Genomic DNA, 19,743 nt, shown 5'->3' with positions numbered 1-19,743 from the left:
CTACAGACACACTGTAATGTAATTAAAAATTAACTTTGTGAGTAAAAAATGAAAAGCAGCTTTGAATAAATAAAGGCAGAACTGTGAAATGGAACGGATGAGGTTAGTATGCTGGTTTACATCGTGGCTGGTGTCCCACACTCTCGTTGAATTATCAAACAACAAGGTTATGAGCGAAGTGTGACTTTTGGTAAATGATTTTCTCCTCCCCCCAGAGAATGAGCCACTTCAGCAATCACTAAATCTTTGTGCTATGTAGAAAGAAGATCAGACATAAAATAATAAGCATGAAAAGGTAGACCCGTGTCACCTTACAGAAAAAACAGCCAGTATTTAACGTATGTGCAAAATAGAAAACTAATTTGCACCCCTTGCATTATAACATGGTTTTGTCCAGGAGACTACTTACTCATTTTTTTTTACTTAACTTTCCTTAATGAATCAGGCCCTATATTATTAACAGGTGACATTTATTATTTTTTTTTTCTGTGCGCTCTTTTGTGAATATATAATCTACATAGGTATTGGACGGATCCTGCAGCGTCTTGTATGGCGGAGCACAGCAGACCTGCCCCCGATTTCAACAGCACACGTACCTGAGATCCGTGCCTTGATGAATTTGGTCGTGCCCAAAGCCTAATACTAAACGAAAGTTGTGCTCAGTGTGCGTACCCTGATGCATCAGGCCCCAAGTATTTATAAATAGTTGTGAGCCGTTTCCTTACCCCATGCCATTGGTGCAATTGCAAAAGATTATGCATAATCATGTACATATATTTTACATGCGAAGTTAATGGCTTGTGCGGGCGTTAAGAATTTTGCCTGATAGCAGGAGATTAGGAGATTGGGGCATTTCTTGAAGAGTTCAGGTAAAGTGTATGAATGCACCTAGACAGAAAAATATAAAACAAGTTTTAATGTTGCAGGACAGGATTATTTAAAATAGATTGATGGGGTGAGAACTTTTGTACCTTCCTGTTGCACGTTTGTGAAAAAAGTCAATTTCCTGGTTCATTTTGCGCAATGCAATTAATATATTCCAACACACAAAAGGAACATATGTCATATGTGCATTTGTACTGTGCTTGCCCACAAAGGGAGTACGCATATATGCGGACATGCAGAGATGCGTGTATCTGATACTTGCTTACGACTGGAAGGTATAACGGGGGAGGGAGACGTATCTTTTACACCTGCTAGAGGACAAGTTCAAATAGACACAGATGATGATGACTCACCAGTCCTAGCTAGCAGCTTCTGATTGGTTGATTGCAAATTCACCTCTGAATTTGATAGGTGCTTTCTTCATTGTGCATATGTTATAGAATTTTGTGTATCTGCTGTATTACATCAAGCCTAATAGAGAATGTGTCTTCCACTATGAAAACAAATGTTAATAAACTTTACTTGTGCTTATGAACTGGTTGAGTGTGTGTGCATGTGGGTACATGTAAGTCTGGTGTAAGCATGACCCATCTGCTCCTGATATAGAGCTTGACAGGAACGTTGTTGTGATTTTCCCGAACACCACCTGCTCCATCCAATGCATTCAACGCAAGTTAAATACATTAAATAATAAAACAATAATACAATAAAACAACCACAGGTCAAATGCATTGGCCAGTGAGTTGCTGTTCATTTCAAAGTATCACAACGCTGACACCATCTTGAAATATGTAAAATCCAGAACTAAACTTTATTTTACACTATCAAGATTTGGAGCTAACAAAAACACAATGTAAAAGCATCAGATTAGAAAATAAAAACGTATTACCTTTTAGTTCACAGTTCCACATAATGATTTCTAAAATTAATAAAATTCATATTTTACAGTAACAAAGAAACAATTTAATGTACATTCATTTTCATCCAATGCCCAGAATCAAGGTATTATTTAAGGATGAAAAATAGGTGCTGGCAAGATGGTTTGATCAACATCTCAAGGACAGAGCACAATCTATTCTCTTAACTAATGTAGATATATATCTCTGTAAGGACATTGTGATAAGCAAAGTGCATCAAACCAAGCTTTAATTAATTGCATTCTTTTCCATCTTTTTAATGACCACAATACTTCTCATGAAGCAGAAATTGCTCACATTTCAGGAAAATCCCCTAAAGCACGCCAACAAAATCTTACTGATTAAACTGGCGCTATCAATAAATTATATTTCAGATGGTTGTATTAAGATGCCAAGATTGGAAATAGTTCACATTAATTTTAAGCTTCAAAATTCATTTTTTTATAGCCGTGAAATGCTTGTGTTCTAAAGACTATAAAAAGCCTTGGTTAACCTGACATTTAATTGTAATTTTTTCATTTATACCTGCCAATGGATAAATACAGTTTTTAAATCAGTATTATTATTCAAATTTTTGCTACCTTCCGCTGGAATTATAACATTATACTAAATTTATCTACAACCTATCTACTTGAGAGCAGGAGATTCAAGTCAGAATGAATCAAGTTAGTTTGAAAAGATAGTAGTCTGAGCTTTAACACTAGAACCCCCCACTCACCCCTAGCAACACCACCTTAACTATAATATAACTTGAGAGGTAGCCCTAACTGTTATTTTTATTTTATTAACTGAAACAATCTTGCTGTGTTCTGCAAAACAGTTAACTCTCATGCTGGACACATATGTTGCAAAACTGGCCATCGGCCCGAGCAACGAGCAACAGGGCCAGGGTACTATATGGCCAGATACATAAGTGGAGACATTTGATTAGATCCAGCCATTTGTTACTCAGGCTAAACATTCAGATCTCATCTTTCATCACAAGGGTCTGTTAGCGTGGACTAAAGATGATCACACAAATAAGTCAACAGAGGTCACCCATGGTTATCTTCCAATTGCATGTTACAAGAAGTCTGATAATGACCATCATCACCATCATCATTTATTTATATAGCGCCACTAATTCCATAGCGCTGTACAGAGAACTCACTCACCCCATTGGAACTTCCCATCTAAATTCCCTAACATACACAGACACACAGACAGACTAGGGTCAATTTTGATAGCAGCCAATTAATCTACCAGTATGTTTCGGGACTGTGGAAGGAAACCGGAGCACCCGGAGGAAACCCACGCAAACACGGGGAGAACATACAAACTCCAAACAGGTAAGGCCAATTCCCAGGTCGGGAATTGAACTCATGACCCCAGTGCTGTGAGGCAGAAGTGCTAACCACTAAGCCACCGTGCTGCCCATGATCCAATACATTTTGATTGGATTATTATCGCCATGGGAAGCGTCTTGGAAACACACAAACACCAAGCGTCAATGGTTCGATATCTATGTGTTAGGAAATGTAGAAATGTTTTTACTTTCTACATTCAATGGGCTTTACGCATTCTCCTTCTCCTGGTTCCTGTTCACCTTCACCCATCTGCATGGAAGATTAAGTGTTAGGCTTGTCCTGTGAAATATACTAAATTACATGGATGAGCACCAATAACATGTGGTTGTGAATAAGAGGTAACATGTAATTATGTTTGTTTAATTAGCCTAACTTACTGGAGATGCCATATATCTACTTTGTGACAAGGTGGGAGGTCCTTTATCTACACACTAAACCAATAGGAGCCCACTGAACAGCTGCAGGTGAATAAAAGTTTCTACAGTGAAGAAAGGATTCCGAGTCCCTTGGCCAATCACAAAAGCCAGAGTATACCAATGAATATAGAGGTGTTATAAAATGATAACAAAATAAAAAAAATGGACCCTTCTTTCATTTATTGAAGCAATATGAGGAGTTGGGGAAGATCAAGAACTCTCTGTTTGACAATTTCATGAGCAATAAGCACACAAATTCCCAGAGGGTTACAGTTATCATGGCTACAAATGTTCTAGAATGGATTGCCTGTGACAATAATTGTGTTGATTCAAGGACACCCTGGACACCACGCTGTACCCTTTGGCTGTTTTGGTAGATTTCACACTCCGTCACATGACAAGGCTGTCATGTGACCTCGGGCAACGAAGCTTTGAGACTGATACAAAAAGATTTCCAACTTTTCACTCTTCAGAGATGGTTAAGACAAACCCTGCTAAATGTAATGAAACAAATGAGTGTAACGTTAAGACGTCGTTTGTTTAACACTTGTGTTCAATCCATTTTAACAGGAATTAAAAACAAAATATTGCAGGGAGAGGGGAGGGGGGCATTTCACAAAAGGATGCAGTAAGATGTCCTGCGGTTATTTCAAAGAAAGGATGTATGTTATCATCTGAATGTATATATCCTTCAGCATGTGGTAAGACAACATTTTGCTACTGACAGTGACAGACTGTAGAGTCTGATTAGAGCCAACAACCTCCACTTCCCAGCATTCTTAAAATATCATGTTGGAAGCTGTCCCAGATATTACATCTTCGGAATGTAAAAGACTGAGGAACGTGAGAAAGTAGTTATATGTTATTATATACAAAGCCAAATGATTCCGGTGCGATCACTGCCTCTAAGTGTGTAACCCCTAATCTAGGTCAATCCTGACAAGTTAGCAGGCATCAATCAGGTAGATTCTAAGGCAATGGACAAGAGAATTAAAAAAGGTGTTTTTAAAGTGTTTACAGATATTCTGGATTTTATGGGGTTGTGTAATATCACACATTCAGGAATTGGGAAAGTGAATCTCTTTGTGTAACTATCTACACAAATATAGAACACTACACCACTGTGTATTTATTTATACAGACATAGTACACTACACCACTGTGTATTTATCTATACAGACATAGTACACTACACTGCAATACTCAATGTGGGCTGAGTACTGGACAAATCAAAATACAAATGTAATACACTATATTCAGACATGGGACAGTACAACTTGACGACTGGATATTATCATAATGCATTTATATTACACTCCACATATACATAGGACACTACGCCTCCCAACATAATCTGACCACTAGACATTGAAATAATACAATTCTATTACAGTCTATACAGACATAATGTACGCTGGGTCGTTGCTACCATTAGGCAAATCTAGGTGGTTGCCTAGGACATCTATCGTTAGGGGCCGTTTAAAACACTGAATGAATGACATAATGTATTGCATCCGATATTTTTAATACCCTCACTGTGCCCCTGCATAGGGGTGGGCACAAGTTCCGAGAGGGGTACTGGTGCCACCCAGGATCACCCACATCTTGCACCGGACCTGATTGTAGGGTACTACATCTACCCAACATGGTCTGTAAAGTTATCGCACTTTATGGCATTTTACTTCAGATGCCATTTCTGTAACAATTTTGCCAACACCTTAAAGTCCCAATGATCATGCCGATTCATGCCTTCACACCTACACAATTTACCTTCAGATCTGTGCTCTTTATCTCTCATAACCACCTACTGAAAACATAGTGACTCTGTACACTCTATAGAGATCTATGGACACTGCTGGTCGTGAGTGTGTACACACTCATCATCATCATCATTTATTTATATAGCGCCACTAATTCCGCAGCGCTGTACAGAGAACTCATTCACATCAGTCCCTGCCCCATTGGAGCTTACAGTCTAAATTCCCTAATATAGACACACACTCGCACACAGACAGACAGAGAGGGAGGGAGACAGACAGAGAGGGAGACAGACAGGGAGAAACTAGGGTCAATTTTGATAGCAGCCAATTAACCTACCAGTATCCACATTTGCCCAACATCGTTCTATCATTTATCGTGATCTTTAGGAAGTTTATAAAACCAAATCGACAGATGCGATGTGTTTCGGTATGTCAAAACATAATAGTGAGAGAGTAAACACTCTTGCAATATCGTTTATCTTGTGATCTGCACGATAAATACATTGAAATACATACTCAGCTTAAGTTATGATAATAAAATTCTATTACACAGGGCATGATCATGATAGAAAATGCGTTGCACTCTATTCAGACATGGGATAGTGCAACTGCCCAACATCCGATCATTGGATGTTATCATATTTCATTTCTATTACACTCTATACTGACATAGGATAGTAAATGATCTGAGCACCAGACATGATTATATCACAATTCTACTACACTATTAAAAGTACAAAGGACACTACACTTACCCAACATATATAAGCACAGGAAATGATCATGATATAATTATCTCACACTCTAAACAGACATAGGACCCTACACCTACTGCCCACTATAGCCTGATCATAGAATATCATCATAATAGAACTATTTTATGCTTTATACAAGTACAGGACACAACATCCCAACACGATGCTACAACGCAACCTTAGGGGGGTATTCAATTGACACTCAGTTTTTTTTTATAAGACTGCGTTGTCATTTTAATGCTTTTTTTAAATCATTTTCGAGCGGGTTAACTTTACCCGCGATTCAATTCCATTTTTAACGCTCCCTTTTATTCATGAAACGATCCTCTCGTGCTCCAGTCGAAGGTTTATTGAAAGTATAGGGTGTGAGAGAGGCCGCCGCGTTAAAAGCTATTCAAGTGTTTTTTAACTCAGCGCATTAAACCGGCCAATATGCTCTTTTATCTTGCAACTCTTTGGGGTGTGATAAAAATAAAAAACCTAAGAAAACGATTTGAAGTCATGTAATAATGAAAAAAAAAAAATAAACTATGTTCATCAGTAATGCCTAACAGGTAAAAGTTGAATTTCTTATGAAGAAATAGTGAAAAAAAAAAAAACCATACAAAAAAATAAAAATAAAAATCACTAATCTAATATATAAATGTCTAGTGGCGTGTGTTAGTCTGTCTGTCTGTGAGTGTGTGGAAAAAAAAAAACCAAGCTGCAGCGCCACCTGCTGGGCGGAGTTATACACTGACCTACTAAATTCTTAGGGGCATATTCAATTCCGATCCAGATTCGTACGAAAATCTGCGTTATTGCGATACCGTATTACCGGCAGTAGTGCGCATTTTCCGCGGTAAAGCTCGTTACCGCGGATCGGATCGGAATTGAATATGCCCCTTAGTGTGTGTGGGGAAAAAAACTCATAAAGGGCTGAAATTTGGTATACTAAGATGTTTTTAATTTGTTAATTTAATTTGTTAATTGTTAAAAGTGTTTATAAAGATTTTAAAAAAATACATATATATTTCTTGAAGGAGAAGTGACAGTTGGGAGTGGTTGGTGGTTGCCGGGGGTGACAGTGGGGAGTGGTTGGTGGTTGCCGGGGTTGACAGAGCGAGAGGAGTGTGATACTCAGGACCGCTGAGAGAGATCCCTGTGTCTGGATAGACATCTGGATAGATGTGGCGATGAAAATGAAGGATGAGGTGATGGAGAAGAATGATGAGGTGGTGACATGTGGACAAAACCACGTTAAAAAAGGGCGCTTACGTTGGGAAGTAACGCTCTTCCCCTGAGGAGGCCTGGGCTAGGCCCAAATGCATGACAAGAACCTTTTTAACACCTTAAGTAGCTTGATTTGACTAGAATGCATGAGTATCATGCATGGGTTAACTTGTAATTATACAATTTTGTTACACTGTATATACGTATAGGATGTTACACCTCAAAACATGAACATGATCATTATTCAACCCTATGGCATTAGTGATGTCACTGATGATATCTAATAAAACATTTTACCATTAGTGCACAACTCACATCCAACAACATCACCAACGACATCAGCAGAGGTATAATCAATCACAAATTGTAACAAATACAAGATCATAAATAATAAATCTAGAAAACATGGAGATTTCAATTAAAGTGATGTATTGCTGAATATATAGGAATACAAATATATTTTATTACATTTTTCTATATTATTTGAAAGTAAATGAGTGGCCCTACTATCAGCGGGCTGTATGCCTGTTTTTCTACTGTAAAATCAGGATGTAGAGACGCCTCTCTCTCACTACATGTCTATGATGTACTGTAGATTTAAAAGTAGCAACTGCAAGAAAATGACAAGTTTAAACTGGACCCACTGGTTGTAGGTCCTAAACTATATTTAGCAAAATCAGCCCTCTCTTCTTGTTTATGTCACTTACATTTTGTTCAAGAAACTTATTCTCGGGTAAGACAGGGCATTACATCTATGAAGGAGGGATACAGTTCTCTTAAAAATATTTTTTTTTTATCTACTTGTGGTCGTACAACTCATTTGTTTCATACTTTGATCATTGGGAGCCTTAATTTTGTGAAATTTAAACTTTTAAAAACAGTTTAATGCATTTCAGAAAACATGTAATCCTTAGTAATGCATAGACGCTGGCAATGTTTCCACCATAAAAATAACAGAAAAATTAATAATCATAATTTACAAATCATAATTGTGGATATATGAGTATATGAAATGAGGATGAAATTAATAAAGGAAATTATTTATTGTACAAACATCCAAATTTCCCCCAACTTTCCACCATTTGTAGCTTCATGATTTACATGGCTTTCACATATTATAGGTTAACATTCTCACAGTGTATCAATTTTACAGGTCAACAATCTCACAGCGTATCAGTTTTACAGGTCAACATTCTCACAGTGAATCCGTTTTACAGGTCAACATTCTCACAGTGAATCAGTTTTACTGGTCAACATTTTCACAGTGAATCAGTCTTACAGGTCAACAATCTCACATCGTATCAGTTTTACAGGTCAACATTCTCACAGTGCATCAGTCTTACAGGTCAACATTCTCACAGTGAATCAGTTTTACTGGTCAACATTCTCACAGTGTATCAGTCTTACAGGTCAACATTCTCACAGTGAATCAGTTTTATAGGTCAACATTCTCACAGTGCATCAGTCTTACAGGTCAACATTCTCACAGTGAATCAGTTTTACTGGTCAAAATTGTCTCAGTGAATCAGTTTTACAGGTCAAAATTGTCTCAGTAATTCAGTTTTACAGGTCAACATTCTCACAGTGAATCAGTTTTACCGGTCAAAATTGTCTCAGTGAATCAGTTTTACAGGTCAACATTATCACAGTAAATTCATTTTACAGGTCAACATTTACCTTATATACTGACCAATGCACACAGTAGGTTCTCTTATATCCTAATTTCATATCTGATTGGTTGGTCTGGACTCCTATAAAATTCATTACTGTATCATCGTGGCATGCTTTTGGGCATTTCGTCAAGGGCTTTAAACTATCCAGGCAAGTCCGACTATATGTTGATGTCTTTGGATAAACAGAGGTATGCGATACGTCACACATTGGGCCTGGTGTTGAACTTATGTCAGTTTGCAAAGCGTACATTATGAAAATTTTCACTGCTCATGCCCAAAAAGGAAAAAGTTGCAGTCATCTGATGCTTCTGTCTCCTTACAACTGGAAAGGAGGAACAGAGGAAGGAAGAGGGGGTCTAACATAGGACAGCTACAGTAAGAGCGCGATCGCACAAATGCAGACCAGCATGAAGACGCATATACACCTGTCAAGAGATAATATAATAATATATATAGTTATAATTCCACCATCATTTATTATTCTGCAGTACATAATATATAATCCTGTTCTGCCATGTATTGATAGTTTAAGCAGTTAGGGCACTCGTTTCCTAATAAAATCAGGAAGTTCTCATTATTGGATCAAACTATGCAACACTCCAGCAAAATATACATTTAATTCCATAAATGCTGCACTAATTTCAAAGTTCTGGAACTTTGTAAATATCCAGCTCAGATCCAAAGTGCTTGGAACATAAGAACCTGTGTATTTTTAGTCATAAAAGCTTATAGGCGGGTGCCCCATAACTCCAAGGTAAATTAAGCTTCTGCTTTTCTTGCCGAAAGGCAAATGAAATCTCATGTCTGAAATTTGACTTTAAAACACAATATTGATTCTAACTTGTTACACTTTGTATAGAGCTTGTTCCTTTCAACCTACAGGGGTTGACAGATTTAATGAATTATGTAGACGTGAGAAAAACAGAATCCTCTGTACTTATTCATAGCACAAATGCTTCGCTGAAGTCAGGATTAGCTCGGTGCTATCTGACATATTCTCAACAATCTGAATTTCGGCTAAAGCAACATAAAATTATTTTTAAAATATGGATTTCAGTGACTCCTAAATGATGCGGAGGCCAAATTGGAGGCAATCTGGTCACTCGGCTCTTTGGACTGAATTAAAAAGGATCATTGACAACCTCTGATAGCTGTCAGATGACCAGTAGTCTAGGGACCATCAGTGGCTGGGATCTAGCAGGTATCAGGGATTATAGATACACTTTTAAAAATAAATTACATTTAATATTAATTTTTCCCCATAGACAAATTGATCTTTAAAATTCTAGGTGTTTATTGCAGAGGAGCTCCGGGTTTCACCACAGAGGAACTCCGGGTTTCACCACAGAGGAGCTCCGGGTTTTGATGCAAAGGGGCTCTGGGTTTCACCAAAGAGGAGCTACGAGTTTCGCCACTGAGACCTTCCAGGCTTCACCATAGAGGTGTTCCAGGGTTTCACCACAGAGGTGTTCCGGGTTTCACCACAGAGGTGTTCCGGGTTTCACCACAGAGGTGTTCCGGGTTTCACCACAGAGGTGTTCCGGGTTTCACCACAGAGGTGCTCCGGGTTTCACCACAGAGGTGCTCCGGGTTTCCCCACAGAGGTGCTCCGGGTTTCAGCACAAGGGTGTTCCGGGTTTCACCACAGAGGTGTTCTGGGTTTCACCACAGAGGTGTTCTGGGTTTCACCACAGAGGTGTTCTGGGTTTCACCACAGAGGTGTTCCGGGTTTCACCACAGAGGTGTTCCGGGTTTCACCACAGAGGTGTTCCGGGTTTCACCACAGAGGTGTTCCGGGATTCACCACAGAGGTGTTCCGGGTTTTACCACAGAGGTGCTCCGGGTTTCACCACAGAGGTGCTCCGGGTTTCACCACAGAGGTGCTCCGGGTTTCACCACAGAGGTGTTCCGGGTTTCACCACAGAGGTGTTCCGGGTTTCACCACAGAGGTGTTCCGGGATTCACCACAGAGGTGTTCCGGGATTCACCACAGAGGTGTTTCGGGTTTCACCACAGAGGTGTTTCGGGTTTCACCACAGAGGTGTTTCGGGTTTCACCACAGAGGTGTTTCGGGTTTCACCACAGAGGTGTTCTGGGATTCACCACAGAGGTGTTCCGGGTTTCACCACAGAGGTGTTCTGGGTTTCAGCACAAGGGTTTTCCGGGTTTCACCACATAGGTGTTCTGGGTTTCACCACAGAGGTGTTCCGGGTTTTACCACAGAGGTGTTTCGGGTTTCACCACAAAGGTGCTCCGGGTTTCACCACAGAGGTGCTCCGGGATTCACCACAGAGGTGTTCCAGGATTCACCACAGAGGTGTTCCAGGATTCACCACAGAGGTGTTCCAGGATTCACCACAGAGGTGTTCCGGATTTCACCACAGACGTGTTCCGGATTTCACCACAGTACTTCCAGTAGAATTGGGGGAGTTGTTATACAAATGCTAGCACATGTATCATAATCTCAGAGGTGGTAACCAATACCAACTCCGAGGTTCTAAGGTCCTATTTATCCATCATGCTTTAGTGTAAGCTATACTGTTCAAGATGTCACCAAGATCCCAAACAGTATGCAACTCCCTACCCAAAAGTCAACAAACAAACACCAAGGATGATTGAGCCAATGTGCAATTCCTCATAAACAGTAGCGAAAATGCAAACACTCCTCTTGTCTAAACAAACAAAACAAAAAAAAACAAGACAAACAAACTTTATGTTGTTCTATTTGAAGTTCAGTTCTTCTTCTGAAAAAAAACCCAAAAACCTTTTAACAGCCACCTGGCTGTGGTGGAGCAGGGTCCTCCTGCAAATCCCTTAAAAAATGCATTGCTTTATCTTTCTGTCATTGTCTTATGTTATTCACTAAGGCCGTATTAGATGCAGCTGCAGTTCTATGTCATCTCCATGGGCAAAAAAACATATGCAACTCTTCTTGGATGACATAAACCCCTTCCTAGAAAGCACACCAAAAGCTATGTGTTTAGTAAAAGGGCACATATGAACCAATAATTTAAAGCCAAGTGAAGATGGAAGATTCCTTTAAGGTGATCCCATATAGGTATAAATTACTCTCTCTTGAATGTATCACAACATTTTCAGTTGATCAAAGTTTGCAACTGACGATTCGATCCATAGCATAGAAATCCATAGAACAACATAGGGAGTCTCATAGCCTAGGTGAAGCAAAGTATCACTATTCAAAGAGAATCAACAGCATCAAAGGTTTCAAAGCGGATTTCCAGTTAGAAACGGCAGGAACAAAATGTAATGTCAAAGAAAAAGAGGTCAAGTTAATTCATCAGCCCAAATCTTTGACACAGCTGAGATGTTTAATTAAATATGGCTATTGAAAGAGGATTTTAATTGAACTGTAATGCATATCGGGAAAGTAAAGCTATTAGAGTTTAAAATTGTTGAACCGCAGCTAATCATTTATTTAAATGGAATATGACTATAATTTCCAGGTAAGCATGTCTACTGTATAGTGTAATATCCAGTGATATATTGGAACATTTACATACATCTCTCCATCTGCTGCCTGTAATTCTATAACATCTCAAATAGGAAATGAGATAATTCTTCCTTCTAGGTGTCAAAGTAGCATCTTCACGCAAACAACGTACTTGAAGCATTTAGCAGATATCACCTTAGCGCAAAAACATCTGTCAATTAAAATCAATCCTCCCAGCAGATAACATTACCCACAACTTTGAAGCAAAGACGTAGGGACTGAGTTTAGTTTTAGCAAACTTTGAATTCACAATACCTACATATAAAAATGTATTCCTCCACAGTCATTTTCCCTGCATCATTAGTTATTAGGAGAGTGGATGGAATCTAATTACTAGGGTAGGCTCCTAAAATAAGTTCACAAAATCCTGCACACTCCCCTACACAACCCCAAAAACACTTTAGGGTACATTTATCAAAATGTCCCTGATTGCAGCGATGTCTGTTTTTTTTTTAACTGGCAATTGTCTATAATTGTAATATAAAAAAAAAATCACATATCACTGCAATTTGTGTAACCTGTGATAGCAATGTTATCAATAGCAGTAACCTTATTGGACTAAGCAAATATAAACTCTAACACTGGCAAAACCTCATCTGAATTCACCCTTTTGTAAATATGGCCTGTGGGGAAACAAGGTATTAATATCACCTCAACCTGTCTGCACCTCGTTTCTCACAAACTGCGGACTATAAAAACATATAATTTTTCTAGTCATCTGGTTCCCCATATTTGTCAGTCATATTTAAGCTTGTATATATTCTATTTTGAAAGTACTTAAAATGTCTGCCAGCATGTATTGTTATCTTGAAGACTAGTCCATTTTCTCAGCTTAGACAAAAGGATTATTGTCCACCAGTCCTGTATGATTGTACATCACACCAGGAGTCTCATGTATTTGTTTAGCTGTGGGTCTGTGTGTGCTAGCATAGGGAAAAGGCCCACAGACAGAGCTCTGTGTTTAATTACAGAGGACTGCATTGTGTATTTAAATGTAAATGTGTCCGGATTGTGATCTCTCCTGTTTAAACAAACTGCTGTATAGCCACAGAACAACACCTGTCCCTACTTAAATCAGGAGTGACTCATCTGCTATCTCTTTGACTGTATGTTTACCTGTGAAAAGGTAAACACAGAAAAGGACCAATCAGGCAGGTCCAGTTAATTGTAAGTATCACAATTCTGTGACCACCAGCTTCCCGGAAGGGTATTTTTAACCATCTTTATCACTTATCTTTATTTTTCATCACTTCTCCATTTTAATATTCGCCGACCTTGATGATATCTGGTCTATTCAATTTTAAAGAAGACTTTTAATAAATTTTGTTTTTAAATTTTCCAATGGACTGGAGTGCCTAGGTTAACAACCTCTTATAGGTGATTCTTTTCACCATGTTTGTCTAGGTCCTTAAACTCCTAAGGAGGTAATTTTTGTATTTAAAAACCAGCTGGAGCTGAAGTCAGGCTGGCATTGAGATATAGATCTCTGCCCCTGTCAGGGGCAGAGATATAGACACGAAAGGAACAATTGGTCCCTGAAGTACTGCCATTGTCCTGATCTACATCTCCAGGTCTTGGGAGCTGTGTGCCCGGAGAAAGCGGAGTGACAGTGACTCAAGGCCGCTACCTTTGCTTGTAGCATTACAGGAGAGATGGGGATAAGCTTGGAAAGATAGACAGCAGTCCCTGAAAGTGACAAGGATACTGGTGAGGTGTTTTCATTATACAATGTATGTTGTCTGTGCCAGACTGTAGTGTTATTTGTTGCAAGTTATTATTTACATATGGTTGTTGCTGTTTTGTGCTGCCATTTTGTTAAATAAACTTATTTGTTCTATTTTGAATAAGTACCGGGTAGGCCAGCTGTGCGGAGCAGAAGGTTACGTTAAACCCGGTATCCTCACATGGCCCATAATCTTTGTGACATGTAAAAGCTGTCTATATTTTTTGGGGAAAGACATGGTTGCATTAAACCCCCAACTGCAGCACCATTCGATGTCAGTGGTTTTAAATACTCAGCGTGAGTAGCTTTTTTGGTGTTGGAGGCATAAACACAGCCATGACACACTTGTGATTCCCGGATTCTGGTAGGGGCATATTGGTCTTATGATAGGAGATGGAACCCTATGAAAATAGAAAACAATTGCCGCTTTGCAGACTCATTTAACTTAGTTGAGTTTCCAGGTCTACTATTGCCATCTCAGTGAAACCGCTTAGAGGATATCTTTGTTTAATATTGAAACCTGCATACGAAAATAGCAAAGTTTCCATTATATCCATGTAAAATATTTAGTTATTCTCAAAGATAAGAGACATAACACAAACCAGGTGCTCACTAGTTGTCACATCTATCACATCTGTGAAGCCATTGCAATCATTTTACGTGCAGGTATCTATGGCCAGGTAAAATGTGTGATGGAGAGAGAATAAAGCCTACCGGGCGGGATCCAAAGATCCCTATCCTGCGATGCACTTCCCATATGTTACACACGCTATTGGCATGTTCAGATGGCGTTAGCAACCGGTATCAAGCTTCTAATTTCAGCGCTTAATAATTAGGGCAAAATCACAGTCCCCATTGACACCTATGGGGACTGGATTTGTGACTAAAGAGGCTGGAACATCTCCGATATCTGCTGCAGCCCTCCATTATTAAATAGTCTCATTGCTATTTCTATGCTTTAATTGTAAGTTGAATCCAATATAAAATACTTTTACTAACCTACAAGGCCATCAACAAAGCTGCACCAACATACATCTCCTCTCTTGTCTCAAAATATCTCCCAACTCGGCAACTCCGTTCTGTACGAGATCTGCGTCTCTCATCCACCCTCATTACATCCTCCCATTCCCGGTTACAGGACTTTTTTCAGGCTGCACCAACTCTATGGAATTCTCTCCCTCGCACAATAAGACTCTCCTCTGGTCTACAAACTTTCAAGCGTTCTCTGAAAACCCACCACTTCAGACAAGCTTATAATATTCCTCAACCACCCTCTTAACCTCACTACACTACCCTATTACCACCTGTTACACAATTTCACACAAGACAACTACCCCCTGACCAACATTGTTGTGTGACAGGATCATTTAGCTTATGAGTCACTTTTACCTTTGCAGCCTGGCTGGGCCGAAATGTAAAATGTAGACTTAACCTGATGTATCAAACTCCCATGGTCCCATAGATTGTAAGCTTGCGAGCAGGGCCTTCTCACCTCTCTGTCTGTTTTACCCAGTTTGTTTATTAGTTTACTATGTTTGTCCCCAATTGTAAAGCGCTACGGAATGTGTTGGCGCTATATAATTAAATGATGATGTTGATGAAGATAAATAAAGCCCATAGACACTAGAAAGCATGAGCAGACCTGGAAACTCAGGTTAAATGAGTCTGTAAAGAAACAATTGTTTTCAATGGAGGCTTTCATCCTATCAGATGACCAATATGCCCCTACCAGAATTTGGGAACCACAAGTGTATCATAAACGATATATGTACATTTAGAGCACCTGCATTAAAGAAGGTGAGCCCAGATAATCGGACACCTTATCATAAAATATTGAAGTAAACAGAAGCTGGGAAAAAGTTATTTCTAATTTCATAACAAGCCTAGATTAGAGGCCTCATGCAAAGGTAACTTACACAAATAGAGCTATAAGAATGGATGCTGAGACAATAACACCTGGCTACATACATTTCACATAATACAAACACAAAACTCATAACACAATCTGTGTAGAAAGCTCCATGCAGACCGTGACAATAGGATGCAACAAAGAAAACAGTAATGAAATCCTACTGCGACAGCTGATCTATATTTGCTGCCAGGCGTATGCTAATTACCTGCGAACATGATTTTGAATGTGATTAGTTAACTCTGAACACAGCCCCATTATTACAGGGGGTGCAAACTTTAGCAAACATAGTATTGAAGGTTTTTAATTCCACTATTTTTTATTTTCCCTTCCTAAAAAAAGTTCTATTTGTTTGTCACTTGATTTATGTCAGTTGCAAGGTCACATTAAAGTTGCAAAGATGTCTGACATGATCTATCTTGATTTCAGGCTTTACATCACAAATACCTGCAATTTCAGGAAGGGTGTGTATACTTTTTTTTATATCCACTGCACTTTGCCTACCATTTATTTTGTGCTTTTTTATTATTATGTACAGCTTTGCTCATGGATGTATACTGTAACATTTTGATGTTGCCCCACAATGTCCTCCCTTTTCCCCTTCCATATATCTCCCTTATTGCAAGACCTGGAGGTATATTTACTAAGCTGCGGGTTTGAAAAAGTGGGGATGTTGCCTATAGCAACCAATCAGATTCTAGCTTTCATTTATTTAGTACCTTCTACAAAATAACAGCTAGAATCTGATTGGTTGCTATAGGCAACATCCCCACTTTTTCAAACCTGCAGCTTAGTAAATCTAGCCCCTGGTGTATTGCCAACATTTCTGTGCTAAACAGAATATCTATTTAAATAAAATCTAAATGCAGCATAGGTTATTGCCTTTTTTATTATATTCAAATTATACATCTCTACAGTAAGCCCTTTGGAGTACACAGCAGGGATCCTTTCTGAGCCGATAATTGCTGATAACAGAAGACAATTGCTTACAGTGCGGTAGATAACAAGATTGAATAACATGCCAAGCATCTTAATTTTTTAAAAGTCTGGGGACATTTACTTGTATACTTATGAATACATTTGTGAATATTACATGATGCCTTCTCATATTGTATATACTTGTATTTTGGATTTAGTATTATCCCTTTATTGAAAACAAACAGAAGGCCATACAATATAAAACAATATATATTATATATCACTTACCATTTTTTGCTTTGCACGATTTATTGTCAGACTGCATTAAATACCCCTCTACACAGCTACATGTGTACGACCCCTCTGTGTTTCTGCAGGTCTGACTGCAAGACCCGTACATGGCGCATTCATCTACATCTGAAAGAGATATGATGGAGGAAGATTAATCATCCACAGACTATATTAGACTTACAAAAACCGAGCTGAATTATTTATTATCAAATCAGATCATCTAAATAATCTAATAATAGTAATACATGCACAAAGCAGACATTTAAATCCATTCTCTCTGCTATGCATCAAAGACATTTAACAAAAATGGGAGAGATATGCGAGAAAGATGACAGAGACATAGAGAAGAGAGATATGACAGTGAGATTATGAGAGAGCGAAAGAGAGAGAGAGAGAGAGAGAGAGAGAGAGAAAGACAGAGAGAGAGAGAGAGAGAGAGAGAAAGGAGAGAGAGAGAGAGAAAGGAGAGAGAGAGAGAAAGGAGAGAGAGAGAGAGAGAGAGAGAGAGAGAGAGAGAAAGGAGAGAGAGAGAGAGAGAGAGAGAGAGAGAGAGAGAGAAAGGAGAGAGAGAGAGAGAGAGAGAAAGGAGAGAGAGAGAGAGAGAGAGAGAGAAAGGAGAGAGAGAGAGAGAAAGGAGAGAGAGAGAAAGGAGAGAGAGAAAGGAGAGAGAGAAAGGAGAGAGAGAGAAAGGAAAGAAGTATATGAAAGTGAGATTATGAGAGCAAAATAAAGAGAGAGAGAGAGAGAGAGAGAGGGGAGAGAGATATGACAGTGAGATTATGAGAGAGCGAAAGAGAGAGAGAGATAGAGAGACAGAGAGACAGAGAGAGAGAAAGGAGAGCGAGAGAGAGAGAAATGAAAGAAGTATATGAAAGTGAGATTATGAGAGCAAAATAGAGAACGAGAGAGATAGAGAGAGAGAGAGGAGAGAGAGAGGGGAGAGAGATATGACAGTGAGATTATGAGAGAGCGAAAGAGAGAGAGATAGAGAGAGAGAGAGAAAGGAGAGAGAGAGAGAAAGGAAAGAAGTATATGAAAGTGAGATTATGAGAGCAAAATAAAGAGAGAGAGAGAGGGGGGGGGAGAGGTATGACAGTGTGATTATGAGAGAGAGATAAAGAGAGAGAGAAAGTGAGAGAAATAGAGAGAAAGGAGAGAGAGATGGCATTGAGATTATGATAGTGAGATAAAGAGGGAAAGAGAATGGGGCATATTTAAGAAAGCACAATAGTACTCTTATCGGGAAATTAAGGTCGCATATTTATGAAAGGTGCATCGCAGCAGATATCATGGATATCTGCTGCTTTGCACTCCTCTTCGTTTTTGGGAGCAGTCACCATTCTACAGAATGGTGACTGCTCCCAGCCGCAATCTAACAAGTTCCGAAAAAACATTTTTTTTTCGGAAACTTGTCTTGATAATGTATGTCAGCTGAAGCTGGCGTACATGATCATAATTGAAAAAATCCAATGCTGTCAGCTCTGCTCCGAAGAGCAGAGCTGGACAGCGCATATGTGGAGGGATCACATGATCCCTCCCTGTCACTCACCGCTCGCTCTCTGCAATGATAGTTGCAGAGACAGAGCAGGGATCTTTGTGCGCATGTGCAGTTCTTCGAAATGCACATGTGCAATTGAAGAGTGAATAGGACCTGGAGGAGATCCTGAGACAGCGCTTTCGAAGAGGGGGGTAAGTATGATTTTTTTTTTTATCACAGAAACAGCAGTTTTTCGGAACTGCTGTTTCTGTGATCCGTTGTTCATAAATTTGAGAAATAGTTCAATCCTTATCCATGCGATAAGGATTGATAACTATTTCTTATTTTTGCCGATGATTGATAAATGTGCCCCAAAGAGAGAGAGAGAGAAAGGAGAGAGAGAAAAAGAGAAAGAGAGAGAGAGAGAGAGAAAAAAGAGAGAGGTATGACAATGAGATTATGAGAGAGAGAGCTAAAGAGAGCAAGAGAAAGTGAGTGAGAGTGAGTGAGAGAGAGAGAGAGAGAGAGAGAGAGAAAGCTATCCTGACTGCCTTCAAAAAGAGTGCTGGAAATATGGCGTCGGCACCTGTGCAGAAGTTAGCAAAAAGGCCGCCACTGTACCAGAATCTTTGCTGTCTTTAGTGCACGTACCGAATTTTCGGTGAGGGAGGGGGCAGGGGGCAAGCAGAAATCTTAAACAGGGGCACACTCATGTTTTAAAATGAAAGAGATAGAGAGAGAGAGAGGGTGGGGTGGGGGGTAATGAGAAAGACTAATTTATTAACAAGAAATTATGCAAATATTCATTTAACGCTACATAACAGTGACTACGAATTGAGTAGGTGCTGCATGTTGGACGGACCCGTGTCCTGGTTTGGGAAGCGCCTCCATGCACACAAGCTGGGCAACCACTGGACTACGAGCTGACACAGAAATGTATATGATGATAA

The 19,743-nt window shown here is 39.3% G+C and overlaps 1 protein-coding gene across 1 annotated transcript in view; it reads right to left on the bottom strand.

The window, feature by feature from the left end:
- LRP1B (LDL receptor related protein 1B) overlaps positions 1-19,743 on the bottom strand; it is a 728,477-nt gene that overhangs the window by 582,274 nt on the left and 126,460 nt on the right. The window contains exon 4 of the mRNA XM_075181401.1: positions 17,314-17,442. Within this exon, the coding sequence (XP_075037502.1) occupies positions 17,314-17,442 (129 nt within the window). The remainder of the gene's footprint in view (positions 1-17,313; positions 17,443-19,743) is intronic.

Source organism: Mixophyes fleayi, chromosome 7, assembly GCF_038048845.1.
Source record: "Mixophyes fleayi isolate aMixFle1 chromosome 7, aMixFle1.hap1, whole genome shotgun sequence".
Classification (NCBI taxonomy): Eukaryota; Metazoa; Chordata; class Amphibia; order Anura; family Limnodynastidae; genus Mixophyes; species Mixophyes fleayi.
This window is presented reverse-complemented; position numbering and strand designations above follow the sequence as displayed.